The sequence below is a fragment of the Pongo abelii genome, chromosome 13, assembly GCF_028885655.2.
Source record: "Pongo abelii isolate AG06213 chromosome 13, NHGRI_mPonAbe1-v2.0_pri, whole genome shotgun sequence".
Taxonomy (NCBI): Eukaryota; Metazoa; Chordata; class Mammalia; order Primates; family Hominidae; genus Pongo; species Pongo abelii.
In genome coordinates, this window is record NC_071998.2 from 103,149,067 (window position 1) to 103,172,274 (window position 23,208).

The window sequence follows — 23,208 nt, forward strand, 5'->3', positions numbered from 1 at the left end:
CTATTTGGGAGCTTAATTACATCTCCAAAATCCCTTCACAGCAATACGTAGAACAGTCTTTGAATGAATAACTGAGAGAAGGTATACCAAAGACCAGGAATTTGGGAACCATATTAGAATTCTTCCCATCACAACTATAAAGGTTTAAAATGATTGTGTGCATGTATATATGTACATATATACACATATATATGTACATATACAGTAAATACATATGTATACATACACACCGGGTTTATATCTTGATGTAAGTCTTCTTTGGCTTATTTGATAAGTATTGCACCTAGTATGCTTCATTTCCCATAAAACTAACTGCTGGTTCCTCAGTAATCATTCAGCCCAATTCAGTGCATGCTGATTGAACACCTAATGCATGCCAGGCTCTGTTCCTGCTCTTCAAATGCCCCTCAAGGGAGTAAAATCTAGTAGCAGAAGACAGACAAAACAAGTGCACACCTATTGCTCTAAAATATAGCAGAATAGCCAAAGAGGAGCAGATCCTGCCCTGTTGAGAAAATTTAAAAAGCTTCAGGGAGGAAAGGGCATTTGATTTTAATCTTGAAAAATGGTGGGATAAGCAGAGATTCACAGGTGGGTGATCGGGAAATCCAGATGGAAGTCGTCAAGTAATTATATGAGCAAGGACATTAAGAGGAGACAGTATGGGTCATAGCCAGAAAACAGCTGGAACATTGGTTTGAATGGAGAAGAATAAAAGATGCAATTAGAAGGGTATGTTTGTGTCAAATAGAGGACTTGGAAGCCAAACTGAAAAATAATGGAGGACCACGGAAGCAGAGGAAACAAAATTAGTTCTGCAGTTTAGAAACAAGTCAGGTGGTGGTGTGTAGGCTGGAATGAAGAGGGAAATTCTGAACTCTTGTGATGGGAGATGAGGAAGGAGGATTTGCCCGTCATCCCTGCTACAGGTAGGAAGGCCTTTGCTCAGGGAGTGAACACACAAATGAAAATCAGAGAGGCGTGCCCAAAGTGCTAAATGTGGGCTGAAAGAGAAAAAGGAGTAGTCCCAAATAACTCAGAGGTTTCATGCTTACGACTGGAGAATGTTCCCTGATTACAGCTTATTATCACCTCACATATATCAAATGACCTTGCTTTATGACTCAAGAAATCACAGACTCATAGTACTCTGTGGCTGGAAAGGATCTCAGAGATCCCAGAGAGAGGGCGATTGAGAAATGGCCAAGTGAAATATCATTTCAAAGACACTTGGCTGATTAGTAGCAGCAGACTCAGGCAAGTAAGCCCAGGCCTCTGCATCTTCCATCAAACCGACTGCTGGTTTCCTGATAATCTTTACAAAGCTCTTCTAGGGGCAATATGCAAAATGTAAATAGCATAATTTGTCACTGGGCAAAGGCCAGAACAGGGCTGAGCCTTGGCACGAGTGAACTGGCACCATTTCAGGACTAATTTAGATCTCGGTTCTCTGCAAATTACTTTCTGAAATGGTAGTCTCCAAACTTTTTTGAAAAAGTAGACTGCCCAACATGGGTGCACAACACAGGTAAATGTTATACATAAATAAGTATATGCTAGAATTGCCTTCAGAATTTCCACAGAACAGTGTTTTTCCTATTATCTTCCAGAGATTTCCAATGGTTTAATTTCAAAGGCTGAAACTCTCTTTCAATATTGGTTCTCAAGCTGAGAGGAGACCAGAGCACTGCCAAAGCCACTTAGATATTTTCAAAGCAAAATCCTCCCTGTTAATTTAATCATAGCAGAATGACTGCAGCCAGCTCTTTGGCCATTTCTTCTACCCAGTTTGAATGTCTTCCAATCATAGCAAACAGCTGCTGAGTAGAGTGGATTCTGGAAGCTATTATTTCTGTGTCTGGAAGCTTTGTCATCTTAATTATTCTGATAAAAGCATCTCTTTTCCTTGTGAAAATGCCATGCCCAATCCTAGAGCTTCAGGGGATGGACTGGCAAAAAAAACATTTATGAATGTTGGAATGCGTGGCTGTTTCTCGTGGCCTTCATTAAAGTCCTACAAGTAAAGGGAGCTTGGCCCATCTGCACACAGAAACAGGACAGCACCCATCTTTGTCAAAAGAGGCCCTCACTGCCTGGTCATCAGCAATCCAAGATGGCTGACAGTCAGGTAACTCGCCTTGCATCCTGCTGAAAAGCCAAGTCCTCTACCCTTGTTGCAGTTGGTTTGAGCAGAGGTAAAAAGATGAAAATAAGATCAGGAGAGAAGCAGACAAATGGAGGAAGCCTAATTCCCCAGGCCCCTCCCAAATATTTCCTGCACAGTATTCTCTACTGACAGGATAAAAAATTCCCCATTAAAAAGTGCTATCCACTGGAATCCTTAGGGAAGCAAGTTTATACTGGCACTTCCTCACCATGCCAGTTGATTGTTTTATGCTGCTCTGAGGCAGGGGAGAGGAGGTAAAGGGTTAAACTGATACTGTGGGCTAAGGGCAGAACTTCACAGCCTGTTGCTAGGACCCACAAACCACACGGAAAAGGTCCAGATTCCAAGGTCATAAACTCAACAAGATTTCTGGTATTAGCTACAAACTAATGGAATTCCTGGGAATCAAATCCACTGGCTGGCTGCCTGTTGGTTTTAAAGAAATGTACTGTACTGCCAGGGAAATCCCGAGCCTGGAAAACAAAGACCTGTGATTGCTCAAACCCTAAGGCAATTTCCCTGCCTGGATAACTCTTCCGAGGCAAAGGTTTAAGCTATACAGCGCTCAGTAGAGATGTTCCCACTGCATCTCTGAGGAAAGGCTTTGGAGAAAATGGACAAGGGGTCCCATCAGGCAGACCCAAACTGACCACCCGTGACCCATTCTGCTGCCAGGGCAGGGGATGCTTGCTTGTCCTGCCCAGCAAGAGGTGATCATTGCTACGGGGCCCCCTGACCACTGTACATTGCTTTATCTTTTCCTCCTTTCTAAATGAGAGTATTTATCGTGCTATTCAGTTTTCCCTCTCATATTATGTACTATGGTTTGAGATTGGTTAAATTTGCCATTTAGTCATAGATTACTTACATAGAGCATAAGAAACACAACTGGACTTGATCAAGAGGAAGATGCTATCCCCAGGATTCCTGGTCTTGGAGCTGGATGCAGTAACAGACCCAACTTTCAGTTGTCTTCCACTAGGGTTCCATGTGGGATCATACATAGGATAGTTCCATTTTGTTAAGGGAAGATGTTTTTCTTTCTTTTTTTTTTTTTTGTTGTTGTTGAGATGTAGTTTTGCTTTTGTTGCCCAGGCTGGAGTACAATGGTGTGATATCGGCTCATCGCAACCTTTGCCTCCCAGGTTCAAGTGATTCTCCTGCCTCAGCCTCCCGAGTAGCTGAGATTATAGGCATGTGCCACCATGCCTGGCTAATTTTGTATTTTTAGTGGAGACAGGGTTTCTCCATGTTGGTCAGGCTAGTCTCGAACTCCCGACCTCAGGTGATTCGCCTGCCTCGGCCTCCCAAAGTGCTGGGATTATAGTTTTTCTTAATATTATATGTGTATGTGCACAAGCTACACAGCCGAATGGTAGTGGACTGTTGCAGCTCTTGTGTTGGCTTTTCGGCATCTTTTCCTGTGCCCCATTTCTTGATAGGGATTTTGTCTCCCTTTCAGTGCAAACCTAGTGGACCTATTGTTCACACTGCTCTGCCTCCAACCAGCCATGAGTAGACATAAAACCCACGGGAGGCCAATCATCCTAGCCCATCTCCTATTAACAGTGATTCATCCAATGAACAATTACTTAACCTAGCAGGAAAGAATCTTTCCCTGAATTGAAAAGCTATGTTTTCCCAGTGAAATTGGTAAGCTGCGGGAGCTTGCCATCACTCCCTCTCACACATCCTACAGTAGAAGAAAACGAAGCCAAGTGACACTTAGAAACAGAGAACTGAAACAAGAGAAAGATAGAGAAGTCCCACTCACGGTGTTGAGTCCCCAGTCCCAGTTCCTGGAGCCTTGGTGGGGTAGCTCTTTGTATAATTCCATAAGCTCCCATCCACTCACCCTCCCCCATTTTTTTCAGCTATGAAGTTTTTTGCTTAAAGTAGTATGAATTGGGTTCTGGTTACCAGTGACAATTTTATAAACAGATCTCATCAATATGAACTTGATGCTGCAGAAAAGAAATGAGGACAGCATTTGTAGGCAGAAAATAATTTTTACCTTTCACCTGAGCCCAAACTGCACAGGAGTGTCTTCTCACCTATAAAGGAAAACATAGCAATGCATTTAACTAGGTGGCACACAGTGTCAGTTTAAATATAGTTTGGAGGCTGAAGCCCTCTGAGTTTCAGCTTTTTCAATCTCTTAATTTGAACTAGACCTTTAAAGTCCAATCTAGTTCTAATATCTTGTGATATCACTAAGTGTTCAAGGGATCAGCATGGGTTGCATGGACAGAAGTGACCCTACAGATCACTTCTATAGGTTTCCAATAGGTCTTGGAAAGCACACATGATAGGCCAACCACAGGAGTGACAAAAAGGATCATTCCCCTGACCAGCTCTGAGCAACTGGCATGGACCGCCTAGAGAATTATGCTGAAAAGGATTCTGAGGTCACACGTTCAGAAGGTTCAGCAAGAAGTAGTGATGCATGTTAGAGGCAAAACTATGAGAAGTCCCAGTATATAATACTTCACTTACCTAGATGTCACTTAGCAACGTTAGTTACCCAAAATGTGTCCATGAACCAGGAAGAAAGCAACAGGAACATATATGAAAGCGCATCTATAGTAGAAGAAACCTATAGATTCAGTGGAATGAACACCTCTTCCCCCCGTCATTATGATATGCTTATTTACCTGTTACAAATGCTGGGGACTGGCTCTGTATAAGACCTGAAAATATTCCCCAGAGGAAGCTGCATGGTGAGGGTTAGAGAAGGATCCTTCCAATGTCATTAGGAGATTCTCTTTCAAATGACATCCTTGGGCATTCTGGTTTGGATTTTATTAATTTTTTTTTAATTTAAGCTTAAAAATTCTGAGAAAAGCTGCTGGGCACAGTGGCTCACACCTGTAATCCCAGCACTTTGGGAGGCTGAGATGAGCAGATCACCTGAGGTCAGGGGTTCGAGACCAGCCTGGCCAACATGGTGAAACCCTATCCCTACCGAAAATACAAAAATTAGCTAGGTGTGGTGGTGGGCGCCTGTACTCCCAGCTACTTGGAAGGCTGAGGCAGGAGAATCACTTGAACCCAGGAGGCAGAGGTGCAGTGAGCCAAGACCACACCATTGCACTCCAGCCTGGGCAACAGAATGAGACTTCATCTCAAAAAAGAAAAAAAAAAAAAAAAATTCTGAGAAAAGCTTAAAATAGCCATAAGGGTCTGAATGTGACTAACATTTGCTTTGACGCTAAGTGCAGATATTAGAAATGGAAGGTAATGTGCAAGAATAACCAGTGAAGAACATATTTCAAGACACTGGAGAATGGAAGGGACTTCAAATAGCAAGGCCGTTTGGGGGAATGGAGTATATCAAAGGAGAGAAACTGGCAGGGGCCAGGTGAAGAAGGGAGCTTATTAAACTGAAATGCCTGGATCATACTTGCATTTTATAAAACTCATGCTGGCAGTGGTATGAAGCAAGGAGATGCGTAGAATAAGAGACAGAAAGATGTGGTAGAAAAGTGATGTTCAGGCAAGAGATGACAAAGTCTGAGCAGTGCAGATGAAGGAGAGGAAAGAATGATTTTAAACAGAATTAAGGTGGTAGAATTGACATGATTTGCTGATGATCTGGATAAGAAGGTAAGAAAGAAGGAAGAGACAAGAACTATTCACAGGTTTCTGTCTTAGCAACAGGAGGCATGGCAATGCTATTTACTGGGACAGACACACAAAGGGAAAAACAAAATGGGGGCATTGGAAGACTCACACTCCCTGATTTCAAAATTTACTACAAAACTACAGTAAACAAAACAGTGTGGTAGCGACATAAAGACAGACATATAGACCAATGGAACAGCATAGAGAACCTAGAAATAAACCCTTGCATATATGTCAAATAATTGTTAACAAGAGGGCCAAGACCATTCAATGGGGAAAAGAAAGTTTTTTCAGGCTGGGCACACTGGCTCACACCTGTAATCCCAGTACTTTGGGAGGCTGAGATAGTAGAAGCGCTTAAGCCCAGGAGTTTGAGACCAGCCTGGGCAACACAGGGAGACCCCATCTCTACAAATAATTTTTAAATATTAGCCAGCTATGGTGGTGCACAACTGTAGTCCCAGCTACTTGGGAGGCTGAGGCAGGAGGATCACCTGAGCCCAGGAGGTTGAGGCTGCAGTGAGCCATGATTGCACCACTGCACTCCAGCCTGGGTGACAAAGTGAAACACTGTCTCAAAAAAAAAAAAAAGTTTTTTCAACAAATGGTACTAGGAAAACTAGATATCTACATATAAAAGAATGAATTTGGACTCTTACCTAACATCATATAAAAAATTCACTCAAAATGGATCAAAAACCTAAATATAAGACCTCAAATTATAAAACTCTTAGAAGACAACATAGAGGAAAAGCTTCCTGAAACCAGATTTCTCAATGACTTCTTCACAGGCAACAAAAGAAAAAACAGACAGACTGATCATCATCAAAATTTCAAACTTCTATGCATCTAAGGACACTATCGATAGCAAAAGTGCAACCCACAGAATGGACGAAAATATTTGCAAATCACGTATTTCACAAGGGATTACAGTAATATCCAGAATGTATGGAGAACTCTTAAAATTTAACAAAAACAAAAACAGATAACCCAATTCAAAAATGAGCAAAGGAGTTAAATAGACATTTCTCTAAAGAAGATACACAAATGGCTGATGAGCCCATGAAAAGATGGTCAGCATCACTAGTCATTAGGGAAATGCAAACCAAAACCACAATAAGATGCCATCTCATGCTGGGAGTGGTGGCTCATGCCTATAATCCCAGCACTTTGGGAAGCCAAGGCAGATGGATCGCTTGAGCCCAAGAGTTCAAGACCAGCCTGGGAAACATGGCAAAATCCTGTCTCTATGAAAAATGGCAAAATTAGTCAGGTGTGATGGCACACACCTGTAGTCCCAGCTACTCAGGTGGCTGAGGTGAGAGGATCATCTGACCCCAGGGAGGTCAAGGCTGCAATGACCTGTGATTGGGCCACTGCACTTCAGCCTGGTAAACAAAGTGAGACCCCATCCCCCACTTCCAAAACAAAAGATGTCACCTCACACCCTATCTTGTAATAGGATGCCTATTATAAGAAAAGAAAACAGAAAGCAGTAAGTGTTAGCAGGGACATGGACAAATTGGAACCCCTACACACTGTTGGTGGGAATGGAAAATGGTATAGCACTATGGAAAACAGTATGGTAGTTCCTCAAAAAATTAAACATAGAATTATCATTTGATCAAGCAATTCCACTTCAGGTATATACACAAAAGAACTGAAAGCAGGGACTGAAACAGATATTTGCATACCAATGTTCATAGCAGCATTATTCGTAATAGCCAAAAGGTGGAAAATATCCCATTATTCATCCATGAATAAATGAATAAACAAACGTGATCTACTCATATAATGGAATATTATTCAGTCTTAAAAAGGAAGGAAATTCTGACACATGCCACAACATGGGTGAACCTAGAGGACTTTAGGCTAAATGAAATAAGCCAGTCACAAAAAGAAAATACTGAATGATCCTACTTATATGAGGTACCTAGAGTAGTCAAATTCATAAAAATGGAAAGTAGGGCCGGGCATGACGGCTCAGGCCTGTAATCCCAACACTTTGGGAGGCCAAGGTGGGAGGATCACTTGAGCCTGGGAGTTTGGAACCAGCCTGGGCAACATGGAGAGACTCTATCTCTACAAGAAACAGAAATTAAAAATTAGCCAGGCATGATGGTGTGCACCTGTGGTCCAAGTTACCTCAGGCAGCTGAAGCACCAGTATTGTTTGAGCCCAGGATGTTGAGGCTGCAGTGAGCTATGATCACGCCACTGCACTCCAGCCTGGGCAACAGAGCAAGACTCTGCCTCAAAAAAAAAAAAAAAAAAAAAAAAAGACAGAAAGTAGAATATTGGTTGCCAAGGGCTGTGGGAAGGAAGGAATGGGGAGTCATTTAATGGGTATAAAGTTTGTTCTGCAAGATAAAAAGAGTTTTGGACATTGGTTGCACAACACTGTGAATGAACTTAATGCCACTGAACTACACTTTAAAATGGTTAAGACAGTAAATTTTATATTGTATATATATTACCACAATTAAAAATTAAAATTAAATCACTACTGATTTTATTGTAATTGTCACACAAATATAGTTGAAACCCATGGGAAAGTCATCGCAATTCAAATATGTAGATCCAAACATAAATTTTTTCAAAGCCCTTTCATCTCCTTTAACATCCTAAAGAATAACCACATAGTCTTCTGTTCAGCTACATGAAAGAGAGTATCAATTACATCACAGGAAAGTTTCCTATAAACCAGAATTCTTTGTGTGTGTGTGTGAGACAGGGTCTCACTCTGGTGCCCAGGCTGGAGTGCCTGGGCATGCCACGCTGGAGTGCAGTGGCATGATCTTGGCTCAGTGCAACCTCTGCCTCCCAGGCTCAAGAAATCTCCTGCCTCAGCCTCCCAAGTAGCTAGGACTATGGATACATACCACCGTGCCTGGCTAATAAACCAGAATTCTTGTCCTAACCTCCAGCTTCTTTCCCTCTGTTATGAATTAAATGTCTATGCCCCTGCTCACCACCCAACCCCTGCCTCAAATTCACATGTTGAAGCCCTAACCTACAATGTGATGGTATTTGGAGGCAGGATCTTTGGGAGAGAAATAGATTCAGAAAAGGTTATAAGCCTGGAGCACTCATGATGGGATAAGTGTCCTAATAAATAGAGGAAGAGCAATCAGAGCTCTCCCCTTCCCACTCCATCCCCACCATGTGAGGACACTGTAAGAAGGCAGCTGTCCACAAGCCAGGAAAAGACTCCTCACTGGGGAACTGAATCAGCTGGCACCTTGATCTTGGGCTTCCCAGCACAGACTGTGAGAAATAAATGTATGTTGCCTAAGCTACCCAGTCTACCATATTTCACTATAGCAGCCCAAGCTGACTAATGTACCCTCCCCAACCAAAGTCTTAATCTAGGACAGTAGATCTCTGAACCATCTCTAAATTGCACTCATGTTGTACTGCCAGTGTTTTGACTACAGCTAAAAACTCCAAGTCAGAAACCCCAAGTAATTTTCTAACGAAAAGGCCTTGTCTAAGCTGTAAATACCTTTTTAGTAAGTTCAGGGCAATATATTTCTGGGCTTTAACTTTCCTTTCTTTGTTCCTACATTATTGTCACAAAGCGCTGCTAGACATCTTTGATACTTGAACAGTCTTACAAGTAACTATAGGTTTCATAGCAAACATGTTCACGACACATTACATTTGCATCCCACACAGAATTTAATAGAGTGTCTCAGTTTTAAATATGTGATAAACCTTACACTCAAGATGACAACATACTTTTATCTCAAATTCATCAGTTAAGAGCTGTTTGTATTAGTATTAATATAATCCTTCTAGTTTTCATTACTGGCCCATATGAATTTACAACAAGCTTAGGGCTCTCCTAGGTCAGCCATCACAATGGTTCTTCCAGATCTTCCATCCCTGACTGATGAATGCAGCTCCGTGATATTTCCTAAGTATCTAATGAATATTGAGTTCCACGTCTCAGGAAAGAACCACTGCTGGAAGAGCTTTCTAAGGACTGTGGAAGGGAAAGTGGGACCTATGCCATAGCTGCGGAAGGGATGTAAGCAAAAAACAGCCCAGTGCTGTGCTTAATCTTCTGCTTCCCAGGAGAATGAGAGAAGCAGCAGCCTGGCAGAGGCACAAGGAAGTTAACAGAGAATCTAGATGTTTCTTTCCAATTTAGACTTCAGCAGTGCAATAGAATGAGGGCATCTGTAAAGTTTAAGAGTAAAAACAAAAACCAGGTCAGTCCAAATGTTGATTCAGCAAGGTCCCCAGGTGGTTCAGAATCTGTATCATCTGTAAGGGTTTCACCTGTCCCTTCTTCATAAAGGCAAAGTATTCACACACATTTTACGATTGTTACATGCAGTGTTCCTCTCATATACTGGGAAAATAAATGTTCAAACATTTAAATTTCATGCGAAGAAGAAAACACAGAGTTCACAAGAGCTTGGAAAGAAAGATACCTTATTCCATTCACTTGTGATTCGTAATATAATGCAGTAATCATTCCCTCTTTTCAAGGGTGCATTATAATATTCCCCATAGTACAGCCTGTCTCCTATAGGTATCTCCATGGCATCATCTGGAATATCTTTGGCCAGTAGTTCTGCAGCCATGTATCCATCAGCATCAGAGGCGTTGCTAAAGAAGGAGGAAGCGCCTTCAGAATCACAAGAAAATGTGCTTTGGAGGGCCAAGGGAAGCACTAACACCTGATATGAACTGGAAGAAAAAAGGAGAAGTGTCCATCAGACCCTTGCATGGGGAATTCATTCATTCGTTCATATTTATTAAGCACCTGCTATGAGGTAAGCCTCTTAGTTTTTTTGTTTTTTTTTTTTTTTGAGATGGAGTCTTGCTCTGTCGCTAGGCTGGAGTGCAGTGGTGCAATCTCGGCTCACTGCAACCTCCATCTCCTGGGTTCAAGCAATTCTCCTGCCTCAGCCTCCCAAGTAGCTGGGACTACAGGTGCATGCCACCATGCCCAGCTAACTTTTGTATTTTTAGTAGAGATGGGGTTTCACCATGTTGGCCAGGCTTGTCTTGATCTCTTGACCTCATGATCCACCCTCCTCGGCCTCCCAAAGTGCTGGGATTACAGGCGTGAGCCACTGCGCCCAGCTGAAATAAGCCTCTTTCTAGGCACTGGAGACACGACACTAGGCAAGAAAAAGTCCTGGCCCGTGTGGGATTTACAGTCTGACAGTTCCAACCATCATGGAATTCCAGTTTGAACCTAAAGGGTTAATGCCAGATGACACAGGGCAAGGGACCTCTCCAAGTTCTGGCTGCAGACAGATGCCAAGTACATCCTCTTTAGCTGGGAAAAGTTGTTACACGTATCACTGCCCTGTGTGTGTGTCATAAATTTGACCTAATCAGTGATTTTCACGTGGGCAAATAAAGCCCAACTGTGGAAAGGGTTAGCAGTCACATGGAGACCGAGTGCCTACCACAGTGAATGTACTAAGTCCAGAAAAAAGGCTGCAGACAATCATGTGGTGACCTGAAACAGAACTCATGTGATTTACATCCCCTACAGTTCATGGGCTGATACCAAAGTTCATGTGAAATAAATGAGATGCCAAGAGTGCAGAGTCACCATGAGTTAATCCAGTCTGACAACACCCTGAAACAGCCAGAACAGTAATATGTCATGTATGCACTGTAAAAACTGTTCCCCAATTGTGGACAGAAAAACACACTAACAAATGGGTATTGTTTTTGTTATGTGTTTCATTATTTATCCCATCAAATAGAAAGCCTGGCAGTGAAAGGACGTGTGAGAATAAAAATGCACTGAGAATGAATCACGCTTCCCTTCTATTCCCATCTATCTGGTACTTAGCTCCTGCCTCTAGTACCATGTTGAGCATCTGCTGTCTCTATCAGGCTTGATAGCAGGGATCTGAATGACTGACTCTTGTATTCTTGCAAATCCTTGCACAGTTCTTTGGTAATGATAGCCCCCCAACCCCCGCCCCGCCCCTCCGCCACCAACAATGAAAGATTCTTGAGCTGAAATTTCAGAAAAGAGGAAAAGCATACATCAGCGTGAAATATAATTAGGGTAATTTCCAAAACTCATTAGGCCATGTAATTCTATTTTACCAGTAAATTTGAACTTTCTGCTTCACATGTCAAATGCCCTATCTCCTGCTTCCTAAGAGCCCATGAACCACTAGGTTAAGAAGAGGGAGCCCTCCTCCACAGTGGGTGTTGGCTATGGAAAGTCTCACCCCACCAGGTTCCCAAACATCCTAGGTACCCTCAGGGCCCTGATTTTCTTTCTTTTCTTTTCTTCTTTTTTTTTTTTTTTTTTTTTTTTTTAAGAAGGGAGTCTTGCTCTGCTGCCCAGGCTGGAGTGCAGTGGTGTGATCTCGGCTCACTGCAACCTTTACCTCCCAGGTTCAAGCGATTCTTCTGCTTCAGCCTCCTGAGTAGCTGAGACTACAGGCACTCGCCACTATGCCCGGCTAATATTTTTTGTATTTTTAGTAGAGATGGGGTTCCACCATGTTGGCCAGGCTGGTCTTGAACTCCTGACCTCTTTAGCTGGGAGAAGTTGTTGCACATATCACTGCCCTGTGTGCCCGCCTCTGTCTCCCAATGTGCTGGGATTACAGGCGTGAGCCTCTGCGCCTGGCTGAGGGTCCTGATTTTCATAAAGTCTTGGCTCACTTTCAGCCAAGGGCTTTCTACAAAAGAGACAAAGCAAAATCTGCAGGGCAATAAGTTGTCACCACCAGTAAACATTTATTAAGCATCCACTGCCTATGGGGAACATCTGTAACAACAAACTTGCCGGGAGACTTGAAGACATCCCTAAGTCATAGCCACAGGTAAGAAAGTAAATGTTGCAGCACCTCCATGCGGTCCATAAGTACATCTTCAAATCTCGCTCATCTTTCCATGCAGGTGGTGGTGGTGAAGAGCAAGTTCGAGGCTCACCTGTGTCCATTTGGTTCTGTTCATTGCTCACTAGAGGTATCATTGACAAAGTATGAAGCAGCTTCCCAATTAGCCTGACCGTAATCACCTGTGTTGCTTGATTATTATACAAATTCCCCGACCTCATCCCGACCTACTGAATCAAAATCTCTAGGAGTCTGAGAATTTGTATTGCTGGTAAAGCTCCCAGGTGATTCCTATAATTGGCAAGTGTGGGAGACATGAGCATTAAGGGAACCCAGCAATAGGTTCCATCCTCTGCCTAACATCAGCAAGCTCAGGAGAGACTTGGTCGCAGGGACCTTGCTCCATTATGTACCCCAAGACACTGTCCCTAAACGGTGCACAAAGCAGACTCAGGCCTGTCTCACACACTGGCAAAGCTGCTGCCCCCCAGCTCAAACCAGGTAGTCAGGCTTAGGAAAACCACCCTGCCTGCTGGTAATTAGCCATGTGATGTTAAAGAAGCAGCTGTGGCTGTTTGGAATATGACTGTTCTGGAAGGACTTTTCTCCTCTTTTTCACCACTACACTCCCTCGAATGACTCACAGTTCTCCACTTCCTGTTTTGGAGGCGCTGGCCGGCATATAGCCACAAGGGTAAGCTGTCATTTGGCTTTTCTTTTTGCATTATGTCATTATTTGACATAAATATCACATTTGTTCTTGCAAATGCTCTCAGGAAGTGACATCACAACTTCTGTTCTCTTTATAATGACAGAATTACAATACCTTCTGGTAACTTGTCAAGAATCAGAACAATTTATACAATGTCCCTGGAAAGATCTTTGCACATTTACTGAATTTAAATGAATATAAAAGCAGGAAAACCCTAAGTTTTATTATAAATGGATATACAGATAATATTGCCAGACTTTCTTTTTTGTAATTTTATAATATCTCACTTTTTTTTTTTTTTACCTTGATTTTACTGAAGGGTCAGGAGAGACAAAGGCAATGTTGGTGAGGCCATGTACATTTTCAGCTCCTTGACCTGGTACTGTGAGCAAGCTGTTCATCTCTCCACGCCAACCTCAATCTTCCTCTCTAAAAAAGGGACTGATGCTACTTTCCTAATCCTGCCATGACCTTTGCAAATAAAACACTTAACTGAACACACTGTAGTCCTCCAACTGAGGTAAATTAATTCCATCCTAATGCCATCTGGAATCCCAGAAGCAGTCATTAATTATACAGTGTCTTGCCCATAACTCAATACATGAAAAGACAAAAAGATCTACCTAAATCATCTTTTCAGAAACCACTGCACACCCCCCAAGATCAGCCTTACATAAAGGGCAACATATTCTGCCTTTGGGAAATGAAATGATGCCCCTGACCCACCATCCATAAAGGATGTACTATGAGACATGAGTGCAAAGGACAATCCTGACACGTCCTAACACGCAACCGACGCTTACCCAGTGACCAAAGGAATGGATTTAATTTCTTGAGCTAAACTGTCCAAATGCTTGTATATAGGGTCCTTTAGAAGTCTCTCTATGTGGCCGGGCGCGGTGGCTCACCCCTGTAATCCTAGCACTTTGGGAGGCTGAGGCTGGTGGATCACCTGAGGTCAGGAGTTCAAGACCAGCCTGGCCAACATGGCAAAACCTCATCTCTACTAAAAATACAAAAATTAGCCAGTTGTGGTGGTACACGCCTGTAATCCTAGCTACTCAGGAGGCAGAGGAAGGAGAATCACTTGAACCCAGGAGGTGGAGGTTGCAGTGAGCTGAGATCGCAACACCGTACTGCAGCCTGCGTGATGGGAGTGATACTCCATCTCAAAAAAAATAAAATTAAATTAAAATTAAAAAAAAAAAGTCTTTCTCACCATTAGAAAGGATGCTGTTGGGATTAAAGGCCAGTCTGTACCCAAGGAAACAAAAGAGGCCCCAACTGCATTGTTCTAACCACCCAAGTGCACACCAACACAGAAGTCTTCTCCTCACCAAAATCAAAGTTTCCAAAACACTCCATGGGGTTCCCTGGGCAACCGTGGAGAAAGGACAGCTACTGACCTGATTGGTCCATTTTTCTCCTTGGCTTTCCTCAGTCTGAGGCGTGGTAGAGGTCCTCCGTGCACCGTAAAAAATTCTACTTCCGGAAGGGGAGGCTCTGAAAACATGTTGAAAAGAAGAAAAGGGGTATGATTGGAACAAGTAAACAGAAGGACAAAAGAGGTCCTCGTGAGGGCTATTGAAAGGAAAGTTTTAATTTCAGAAGCGAGGAGCCTATTCTGTACATGCCACAATGTGGAAGAACATGCTAAGTGAAATACACCAGGCACAAAAGGACAGATTCTCTATCATTCCACTTACATGAAAAATCGAACATAGGCAAATTCATAGAGACAGAAGATGTTGCTGGGGGTGGAGGGGTTTTGTAGGGAATGGGAACATATTGCTTAATGGTCACAGAGGTTCTCCTTGGGGTGATGAAAAAATTTTGGAAATACACAGTGGTGAGGGTTGCACAACATGCCAATAAACTGTGTGCTTCAAGATGTTAAAATGGCACATTTTATGTGATGTGTATTTTACCACAATAAAAAGAAGTGATGAGTATACCGTGGCACTGGCAGAGGATAGATGTGGTGAGTATTACAGTTTGCTTGGTGAGTAGATTCCTACTTGGTAGGGAAGACCACCACATCAGCCTTCAATAGCCTTTATAATCACAGAGCTCTCTGTCCTTATTTTCCCGCCCCCAGCAATAAGATTTCCCAAATAGGTTTTCCATCAGGAAGAAACTATACTGACTGGCTGATACCAGTGTTCTTGCACCTCACTGGTAGTTACAGTCATGGTATAAATGTGCTAACTGCCATTCTGCCTTGCGGGTAACACAGTAAGACATACTGGGCACTAACCATTCACACTAGAGATGTTCTACATATGCCTCATCTTACTTAATCTTCTCAACAGGGCTACCAAGTGGATGATGTTTCTAGAAGCAATCATTTGCTCCCTCTCTTGGGGTTCCTACCTATGCAATATAGGAACTTCTTCCCTCTCCAAAGTATTAGGAAAAGAGCTTCCACCTGGCCTTCTATCCATCCCTGTGATTTGTGAAACAGCTAGTTCCCATGTAGCCCCATCCTTGTTTTTTTATTTTTCTTTCTTTTTTTTTTGTGGGGTGGGGGCTGCCTGAATGCAGGACAGGTGATTTCCCACCTCCTAGTCCCACTGTCCATCTCTAGGCAAACCTGAGTCACCTGCCTGAAGCCTGGTCTACATTTGCCCTATAGCTGGGGTTCCCAACCCCAGGCGGTGGACCAGTACCAGTCTGTGGCCTGTTAGCAACCAGGCCACACAGCAGGAGGTGAGCAGCAGGTGGACAAGCATTCCTGCCTGAGCTCCACCTCCTGTCAGATCAGTGGCAGCATTAGATTCTCATAAGAGCACAAACCCTATTGTGAACTGTGCATACAAGGGATCTAGGTTGTGCACTCCTTATGAAAATCTAATGCCTGATGATCTGAGGTGGAACAATTTTATCCCGAAACCATCCCCCTACCCACCCCAGTCTGTTGGAAAATTGTCTCCGATGAAACCAGTCCCTTGTGCCAACAAGGCTGCTGACCACTGCACTATAGCTTCCACTTCCCCATAGGTGGGGCACAAAGTGTAGGTGTGGGAGGAAGTTCAAGAAGCTTCATTTTGGCCGGGTGCAGGGGTGTGGTGGCTCACACCTGTAATCCCAGCACTTTGGGAGGCCAAGGCAGGCGGATCACCTGAGGCCAGGAGTTTGAGACCAGCCTGGCCAACATGGTGAGACTCTGTCTCTACTAAAGATGCAAAAATTAGCCAGGCGTGGTGGCGGGCACCTGTAATCCCAGCTACTCAGGAGGCAGAGGCAGGAGAATCGCTTGAACCGGGCAGGCGGAGGTTGCAGTGAGCCGAGATCATGCCACTGCACTCCAGCCTGGGTGACAGAGCAAGACTCTGTCTTAAATAAAAAAAAAAAAAAAAAAAAGAAGCCTCAGACCCAAACCAGTTTTACCAGCAATAAAACTGATTACTTTGATCCCTTTCTAACGCTTATGTATCTTCTTCAATTTCCCTAATCTCAGAGGTGGAACAAGTACAGTTATTATCTTAGAAAAACTCATTTTATAGATGAGGAAATTCATACATGACAGATTGTTACTTGTCCAAAGGCCACACGATTAGCAAGTCGTAGAGTCAGAATGTGAACTCACACTCTGCTTACACACCCCTCTCATTCACCTTGGGGTATCTTGAACATTTGGTTCTACCAATTGATCTGGCAAATTTTCACCCCCTTTGAGTGAACTAACAAACTCTACTTTAAAAACACTGGCCAGGGACAGTGGCTCATGTCTGTAATCCCAGCACTTTGGGAGGCAGAGGTGGGCGGATCACTTGAGGTCAGGAGTTCGAGGCTAACCTGGGCAACATGGTGAAATCCCATCTCTAGTAAAAAATATAAAAATTAGCCAGGCATGGTGGCACACTCCTGTAATCCCAGCTACTCAGGAGTCTGAGGCAGGAGAATTGCTTGAAGCTGGGAGCCAGAGGTTGCAGTGAGCCGAGATCGTGCCACTGCACTCCAGCCTGGGCGAAAAAGCGAGACTCCGTCTCAAAAAGTAAAAATAAAAACACTGAATCCCCAAAGATTTTACAAACACATCAACTCCAAGAAAATGACCCACTTGCCACAATTACTGCAGAGTTAGAGGTCTATCCAGTGTGGCTCACATCAGAGAAGCTACACTACAGTTAAACTGCAGAAATAATACCACGTAGTGGGGAGGAACACAGGACTTGGGTTGCTATCCTGGTTCTATCACTTACACCTTCAGCAGCCTCATCTGTTAAATAGGGGTAAAAACAACCTCTACCTCTTAGGCCTGTTGAGGGAATTAATGAGCCAATTAATAATGATTAACAATAATAGTTAATGAGTCAACACAAGTAAAGAGAATAAAACAGTGCCTGGAACACAGCAGCCCTCAGCGCCTGTTGGCACCTGTATAATATCACTTGAGCTACTAGTTGCCAATTCTATGCTAGGAACTTTGCCTCTGAGGTTTCAACAAATCCTCACAGCAGCTCTGCGTGACAATCATCTCTATCTTATCAGTGAGGAAATCAAGGCTCAGGCAGGCTGAGTCACACCACTAGAATACGGCCGGCTGAGCCAAGTGTGGGACTTAGGGTAATTTGACTCCAAAGTCTCCTTTACTACATTGCCAGGCCATGACAATGCTTGCGTTCACTTTGCCTGAGATTAAACCATGACCTAGAAGTAGAAACCTGGAATTACAAATCCCTGAGGAATGAGAGACCTCTGTGCCTGAGACCATAAGGAACAGAGCTTGGGGGTCCTGGGGTGTCAAACACCAAGGATCTCTTAATTAGCAAGTTCAAAGGGAAGGCATGAATAGAAAAGAAAAAACTCAAAAATGACCCCAGGAGGGAGGCCATAGGGACAGGTTTAGCTCCTTCCCAGCTTGAGTACACAGGAAATGTCATTCAGGGAACTGTGACTTGTAATATAGAAAGAGGGTTCCTTACAGCGCAGAGGGTGGCAACAGAAGCCAGGCAAAAGAGGCAGTGTTCCTAAGTCAGGGCTGGAGAGGCATTCTGCTCAATGAACAGGGGCTTGAAAGAAAACAAACCTGGAAGAAACCATGGAAAGCTGCAACCCTGCAATCGTGAAACTCTCAAAGACGGGACACCTTGTGCCTGAGATTCTCCGAGTCCGTACATGTTGTCTTTTCATATGTTACATACTTTATATGTATGTGCTCAGCATCCCTTTTTCTGTGGAGAGCGGCCCTTCTCCTTTCCATATGGTTCTTATGGGGCCAGCATTCCCAGTACTCCAAATCCCCTCTGGCCCAGCGCCCAGTGATTACAGATTGCCATTCCCCAGTCAGAAGATGGCTCAAAAAGAGCAATCTGTTTAGGAGATTGGAGGTTTTATTTTTTGTTGTTTATTTGTTTTTTGAGATGGAGTCTCACTCTGTCACCCAGGCTGGAGTACAGTGGCATGATCTTGGCTCACTGCAATCTCTGCCTCCCGGGTTCAAGTGATTCTTCTGCCTCAGCCTCCCGAGTAGCTGGGACTACAGGCATGCGCCACCACGCCCAGCTAATTTTGGTATTTTTAGTAGAGATGGGGTTTCACCATGTTGGCCAGGCTGGTCTCAATACTCCTCACCTCAGGTGATCTGCCCACCTCTGCCTCCCAAAGTGCTGGGATTACAGGCATGAGCCACCATGCCAGGCCTAGAAGATTGGAGGGTTTTATTCTTCTTCTTAGACTGTAGTTGTAAGTACCAGGTAGGCCAATAGTACAATGTCCATCCTCCCAGGTCTGGCTGGAAGAGTTTGGCAGAAAGAGGGCCTCATGGATGGAAGAGCAACGGGGCTGTGGTGACACCACGTGTGACTGAAGCCTGCTGTCTCCAGACGAGATCCATCCTGGGCCTTCCCAGTTCTGTGATCCCACAGATTCCACACGCTTAAGCTGGTTGGAGTTGGGTTTCTGTCACTTGCAACCAAAAGAGCCCTGACTATAGAATGCATCCAGCGCCTTGGTGTTCTGTGGAAGGGCAGAACCCTCAGCTGTGTACTGGCAGGAACTCTGGTGCTAGGCCAAATGGACACGGTAGGGAAGCGGTCCTTATGCATTTTTCTAAGAAGAATTGCTGTGAATTCCAGGCACATCCTAAACCCCTTGGGTGGTGGAGACAGTGAGGACAGCAGGAAGAATGGCCTTAAGAACCCCCTTTAGACCCTGGACTAAACCACCCCTCCTTCAAAGTCTATCACTGCATCAGCTCAGTAGGACAAGGGAGGAAGGACATGATGGAAGGAAAGAGAAAGAGCTATTAAAAACATATGTATGAATGCCTCCCCCCCAATCCCCCCACCCTAGCCCTAAACCCTGCCACTGTGAACTGAAGGACTCTGAGGCCAAAATAGATTCTCAAGACTGTATTTACCAGATTAGAAAATAGCTTTGGGGTAGAAACCCTCAATCTCAAATTATAATAAATAAAAACTTAGACCTGCCTGGACCTTTACAGTTGTTAAAGCACTACTATATATATTATTCATATATCTGCATTCAACAAACACCCATTAGCCACCTCTGCCCCAGGCTCTGTTCTAGGCTGGGGGAGACAAGCACAGAAGACATGCTTTCTGCTTTCTGGGAGCTTGGAGTGTAATCGTGGAGGCAGTTTTGAAAAGGTAGTGCCCAGAGCTGTGATGGAGTTATATACAGAGCGCTGTGGATGTGAGGAGGAACATCTAACTGAAGGCAGGGAGCTGAGCCAATCAAACATGGAAACAGACATCTGCAGAGGCATGAGGTGGTGGCAGGGAGGGATAGAACTACACGGAGTTCCTGGCTAAAAGGTTGAGGTCTGGCAGAGTAGAAGTAGGTGATCAAGTTAGAGCGGTAAGTGTGGGTCAGATCTCAGAGATCTGAGGTTCCGGAAGTCATGAGAAGCCGTTTAAAGATTTTTAGCAGGCTGGGTGCACTGGCTCATGCCTATAATGCCAGCACTCTGGGAGGTTGAGGCAGGCAGGTTGTTTGAGGCCAAGAGTTCAAGACCAGCTTGGGCAACATGGTGAAACCTTGTCTCTACAAAAAATGTTTTAGATTAGACAGGCACAATGGTGTGCACCTGTGATCCCAGCTACTCAGGAGGCCAAGGGGGGAGGATTGCTTGAGCCCGGGAGGCAGAGGTTGCAGTGAGCCAAGATTGCACCATTACACTCCAGCCTGGGCAACAGCTAGACCCTGTCTCAAAAAATATATATTTATTTTTAGCAGTTGTGCACTTCAAAAATACAACTTAGAGAGCTGATCGAAGGATGAATAGAAAAAGGGCAAAAACACAGGTTGTCCAATAATCTAGGTGGGAAGTGCTTGAGGTTTGCTGCAAGTGAGAGCACTGAGAATGGAGAAGAGGGAACAAATGGAAGCCTTGCTCAGGGGAGAGAAGGCAGGAATCTGGCAACCAAGTCAGCGGTGATGTCATTTACCAAGCCTGGGGGAAGACGAGAAGCAGCTCACTTCTAGATCTGTTCAGGTTGAAGTGTGTAAGGAATCCTCCAGCAGGCAGTTAGAAACATAGGTCTGGAGCCTAGGAGCAAACCCCGTGGTGGAGATACAGAGGCAGCTCACAGGGAGGAGTGAACGCGACCACTAGTATCTGAGGAGAGATGGGGGCCAAGGGCGGACCACCGAGAAACCCAGGCTTTAAGACCAGGTGGAAGAGTAAGAGAACTTTGTGGCCTTTATGAAAGACTGTTAAGTCTAGAATTTCTCCCAGAGTCTCTTAGACACTGCAATATAGATCATGTTTTTCCTAAACCTGGGGGGTTGCCAGGCGCCCCAGGAGGTCACCTGGAAAAGCCTCTGCTTAGAGTCTAGGCCTCACATCACTCATTTGTTGAAATGACGGTCTATGCTATTTTCAAGAGCAGTCCAGAGAGAGATTCCGTAGGATACAGCTGAGAAGACAACAGCTGGATTCCTGTGGCAGTGACAGAGGAGAGAGGAAAAGCCCCCACATGTCCCCTGGGAACGTACCCCTTCCCCTTTGAGATCTAACTGCCCTCAGGCCCTTCGCTATCACTTAAATGCCCTTTCACTTGTGACGTTTTGTTGTCACAGTAAAATTAACTTTTTTTATTACGTATTTCCTCTTCTCAGCCAAGGTGGACATTAACTGGTCACTCTTTTCTGTGTGAGAACTCCGCCCCATCCCACCCCCGCCCCGCCCCGCCCCCACCGACTCTTTTAAGTTACTCCTCTTTGTTCTTCTCCAAGAGTGATAATTCTAGTTCCTCTAATCTCTTGGCTAACATTTTAAAACCACCCAGAAGCAGCAGAACAAAGTGCTCACTGAGCTCAGAAGAGGCAACTGCAGACCGAGCAGGAAGGCCATCCCCCTGCTTGGTCCAGGTGACGTCACTCTTTCCCAATCTAGAGTCACATTTTTCAAGGCACCACAGTCATCTGGTTCAATCAACATGTGACTTTGAGACCATTTTCTGCTCTGTTTGCCTAAGGTCTCCCTGCCTTATATATTTTTTTATTTTCTTTTTGTTTTTGCTTTTGCTTTTTGAGATGGAGTTTCGTTCTTGTCGCCCAGGCTGGAGTGCAATGGTGCGATCTCAGCTCACTGCAGCCTCCGGCTCCTGGGCTCAAGCAATTCTCCTGCCACAGCCTCCCGAGTAGCTGGGATTACAGGCATGCACCACCATACACGGCTGATTTTTGTATTTTTAGTAGAGATGGGTTTCTCCATGTTGGCCAGGCTGGTCCCGAACTCCTGACCTCAGGTGATTCCACCTGCCTCGGCCTCCCAAAGTGCTGGCATTACAGGCATGAGCCACCATGCCCAGCTGCTGCCTTATATTTTAAACAGTCTACTTTTTCTCTCCAATGTACAAGCCTAAGCCTCGTCAGGCTGGTTCTCAGCCACATTTCGAGGTGGAACAAACTTGACTTTCAGCTGAATTTTCCAAGGTGCTCTTCCTTGTCTCCCAAACTGATGTCCTGGGTAGACCTGCTCTCCTTTCCATCAGCCTCGTTACTGATTTAAACTGAATTAGACCTAAGGCAAGAAATGGGTCCTGCCTGTGCTGGAAAGTATAGCTCTTTCACCCTGGGTGTGTGAGATGGGAGAGGAACCAGAACAGAGACCTTCATTACCATTCTCGGATGTCAGGAATATCCATCCTCTGCTAGAAGCAAATGGCAAAAGAAATTCCCACATGGGGGCAAATGTGGGGAAAAGTAATGAAGGAGAATTTGCTCTGCAAAAAAAAAAAATATTAAATGTATCATAAAATTACAACAATTGAAATAGTAAAGTACACGACCAGGACAGACAAACAGTGAAAAAAAGCTAGACAGTCTAGAAAGAGACCCAAAGAAATGCACCAGGTGGCGTGGATGGTCAGTATTTCCAAAGGTGATAGGGAACTGGCTTACAGCTGGGGAGAAAAATTATCATGTAAACTTAGCCTCATATCAGACATCAAAATAAATTCCAAATGAACCTAAGTGGTTTTGTTTTGGTTTTGTTTGTTTGTTTGTTTGTTTGTTGTAGAAAAGTGGTCTCACTGTGTCGCCCAGGCTGGGGTGCACTGGCATGATCATAGTTCACTGCAGCTTTGAACTCCTGGACTCAAGCAGTCCTCTCTCCTCAGCCTCCTAGAGCGCTGGAATTATAGGAATGTGCCACTGTGCCCAGCCTGAACCTAAATTTTAAGTGCAAAAAAGCAGGTCAGGTGCAGTGTCTCCCACCTATAATCCTTGCTTTTTGGGAGGCCTAGGCAAAAATGATTACTTGGGCCCAGGAGTTTGAGACCAGCCTGGGCAACAAAGTAAGACCTCATCTTTACAAAAAGAAAAAATTAGCTGGGTGTGGTGACATGCACCTGTAGTCTCAGCTACTTGGGAGGCTGAGGCAGGAGGACTGCTTGA

General features: G+C 44.3%; 1 protein-coding gene across 5 annotated transcripts in view; it reads right to left on the reverse strand.

The window, feature by feature from the left end:
- The window catches only part of SUSD1 (sushi domain containing 1), a 137,067-nt gene that overhangs the window by 7,456 nt on the left and 106,403 nt on the right, over positions 1-23,208 (reverse strand). For 3 of the 5 annotated variants that reach the window (XM_024252820.3, XM_054520450.2, XM_054520449.2), the window contains 3 exons: positions 14,745-14,841; positions 10,233-10,491; positions 4,182-4,221 (listed from right to left, as the gene is read on the reverse strand). In XM_024252820.3, coding sequence (XP_024108588.3) covers positions 4,182-4,221; positions 10,233-10,491; positions 14,745-14,841 — 396 coding nt within the window. Of the gene's footprint in view, positions 1-4,181; positions 4,222-10,232; positions 10,492-12,465; positions 12,751-14,744; positions 14,842-23,208 lie in introns of those variants that run through there. The other 2 variants (XM_063714362.1, XM_054520451.2) reach the window with 2 other exon arrangements.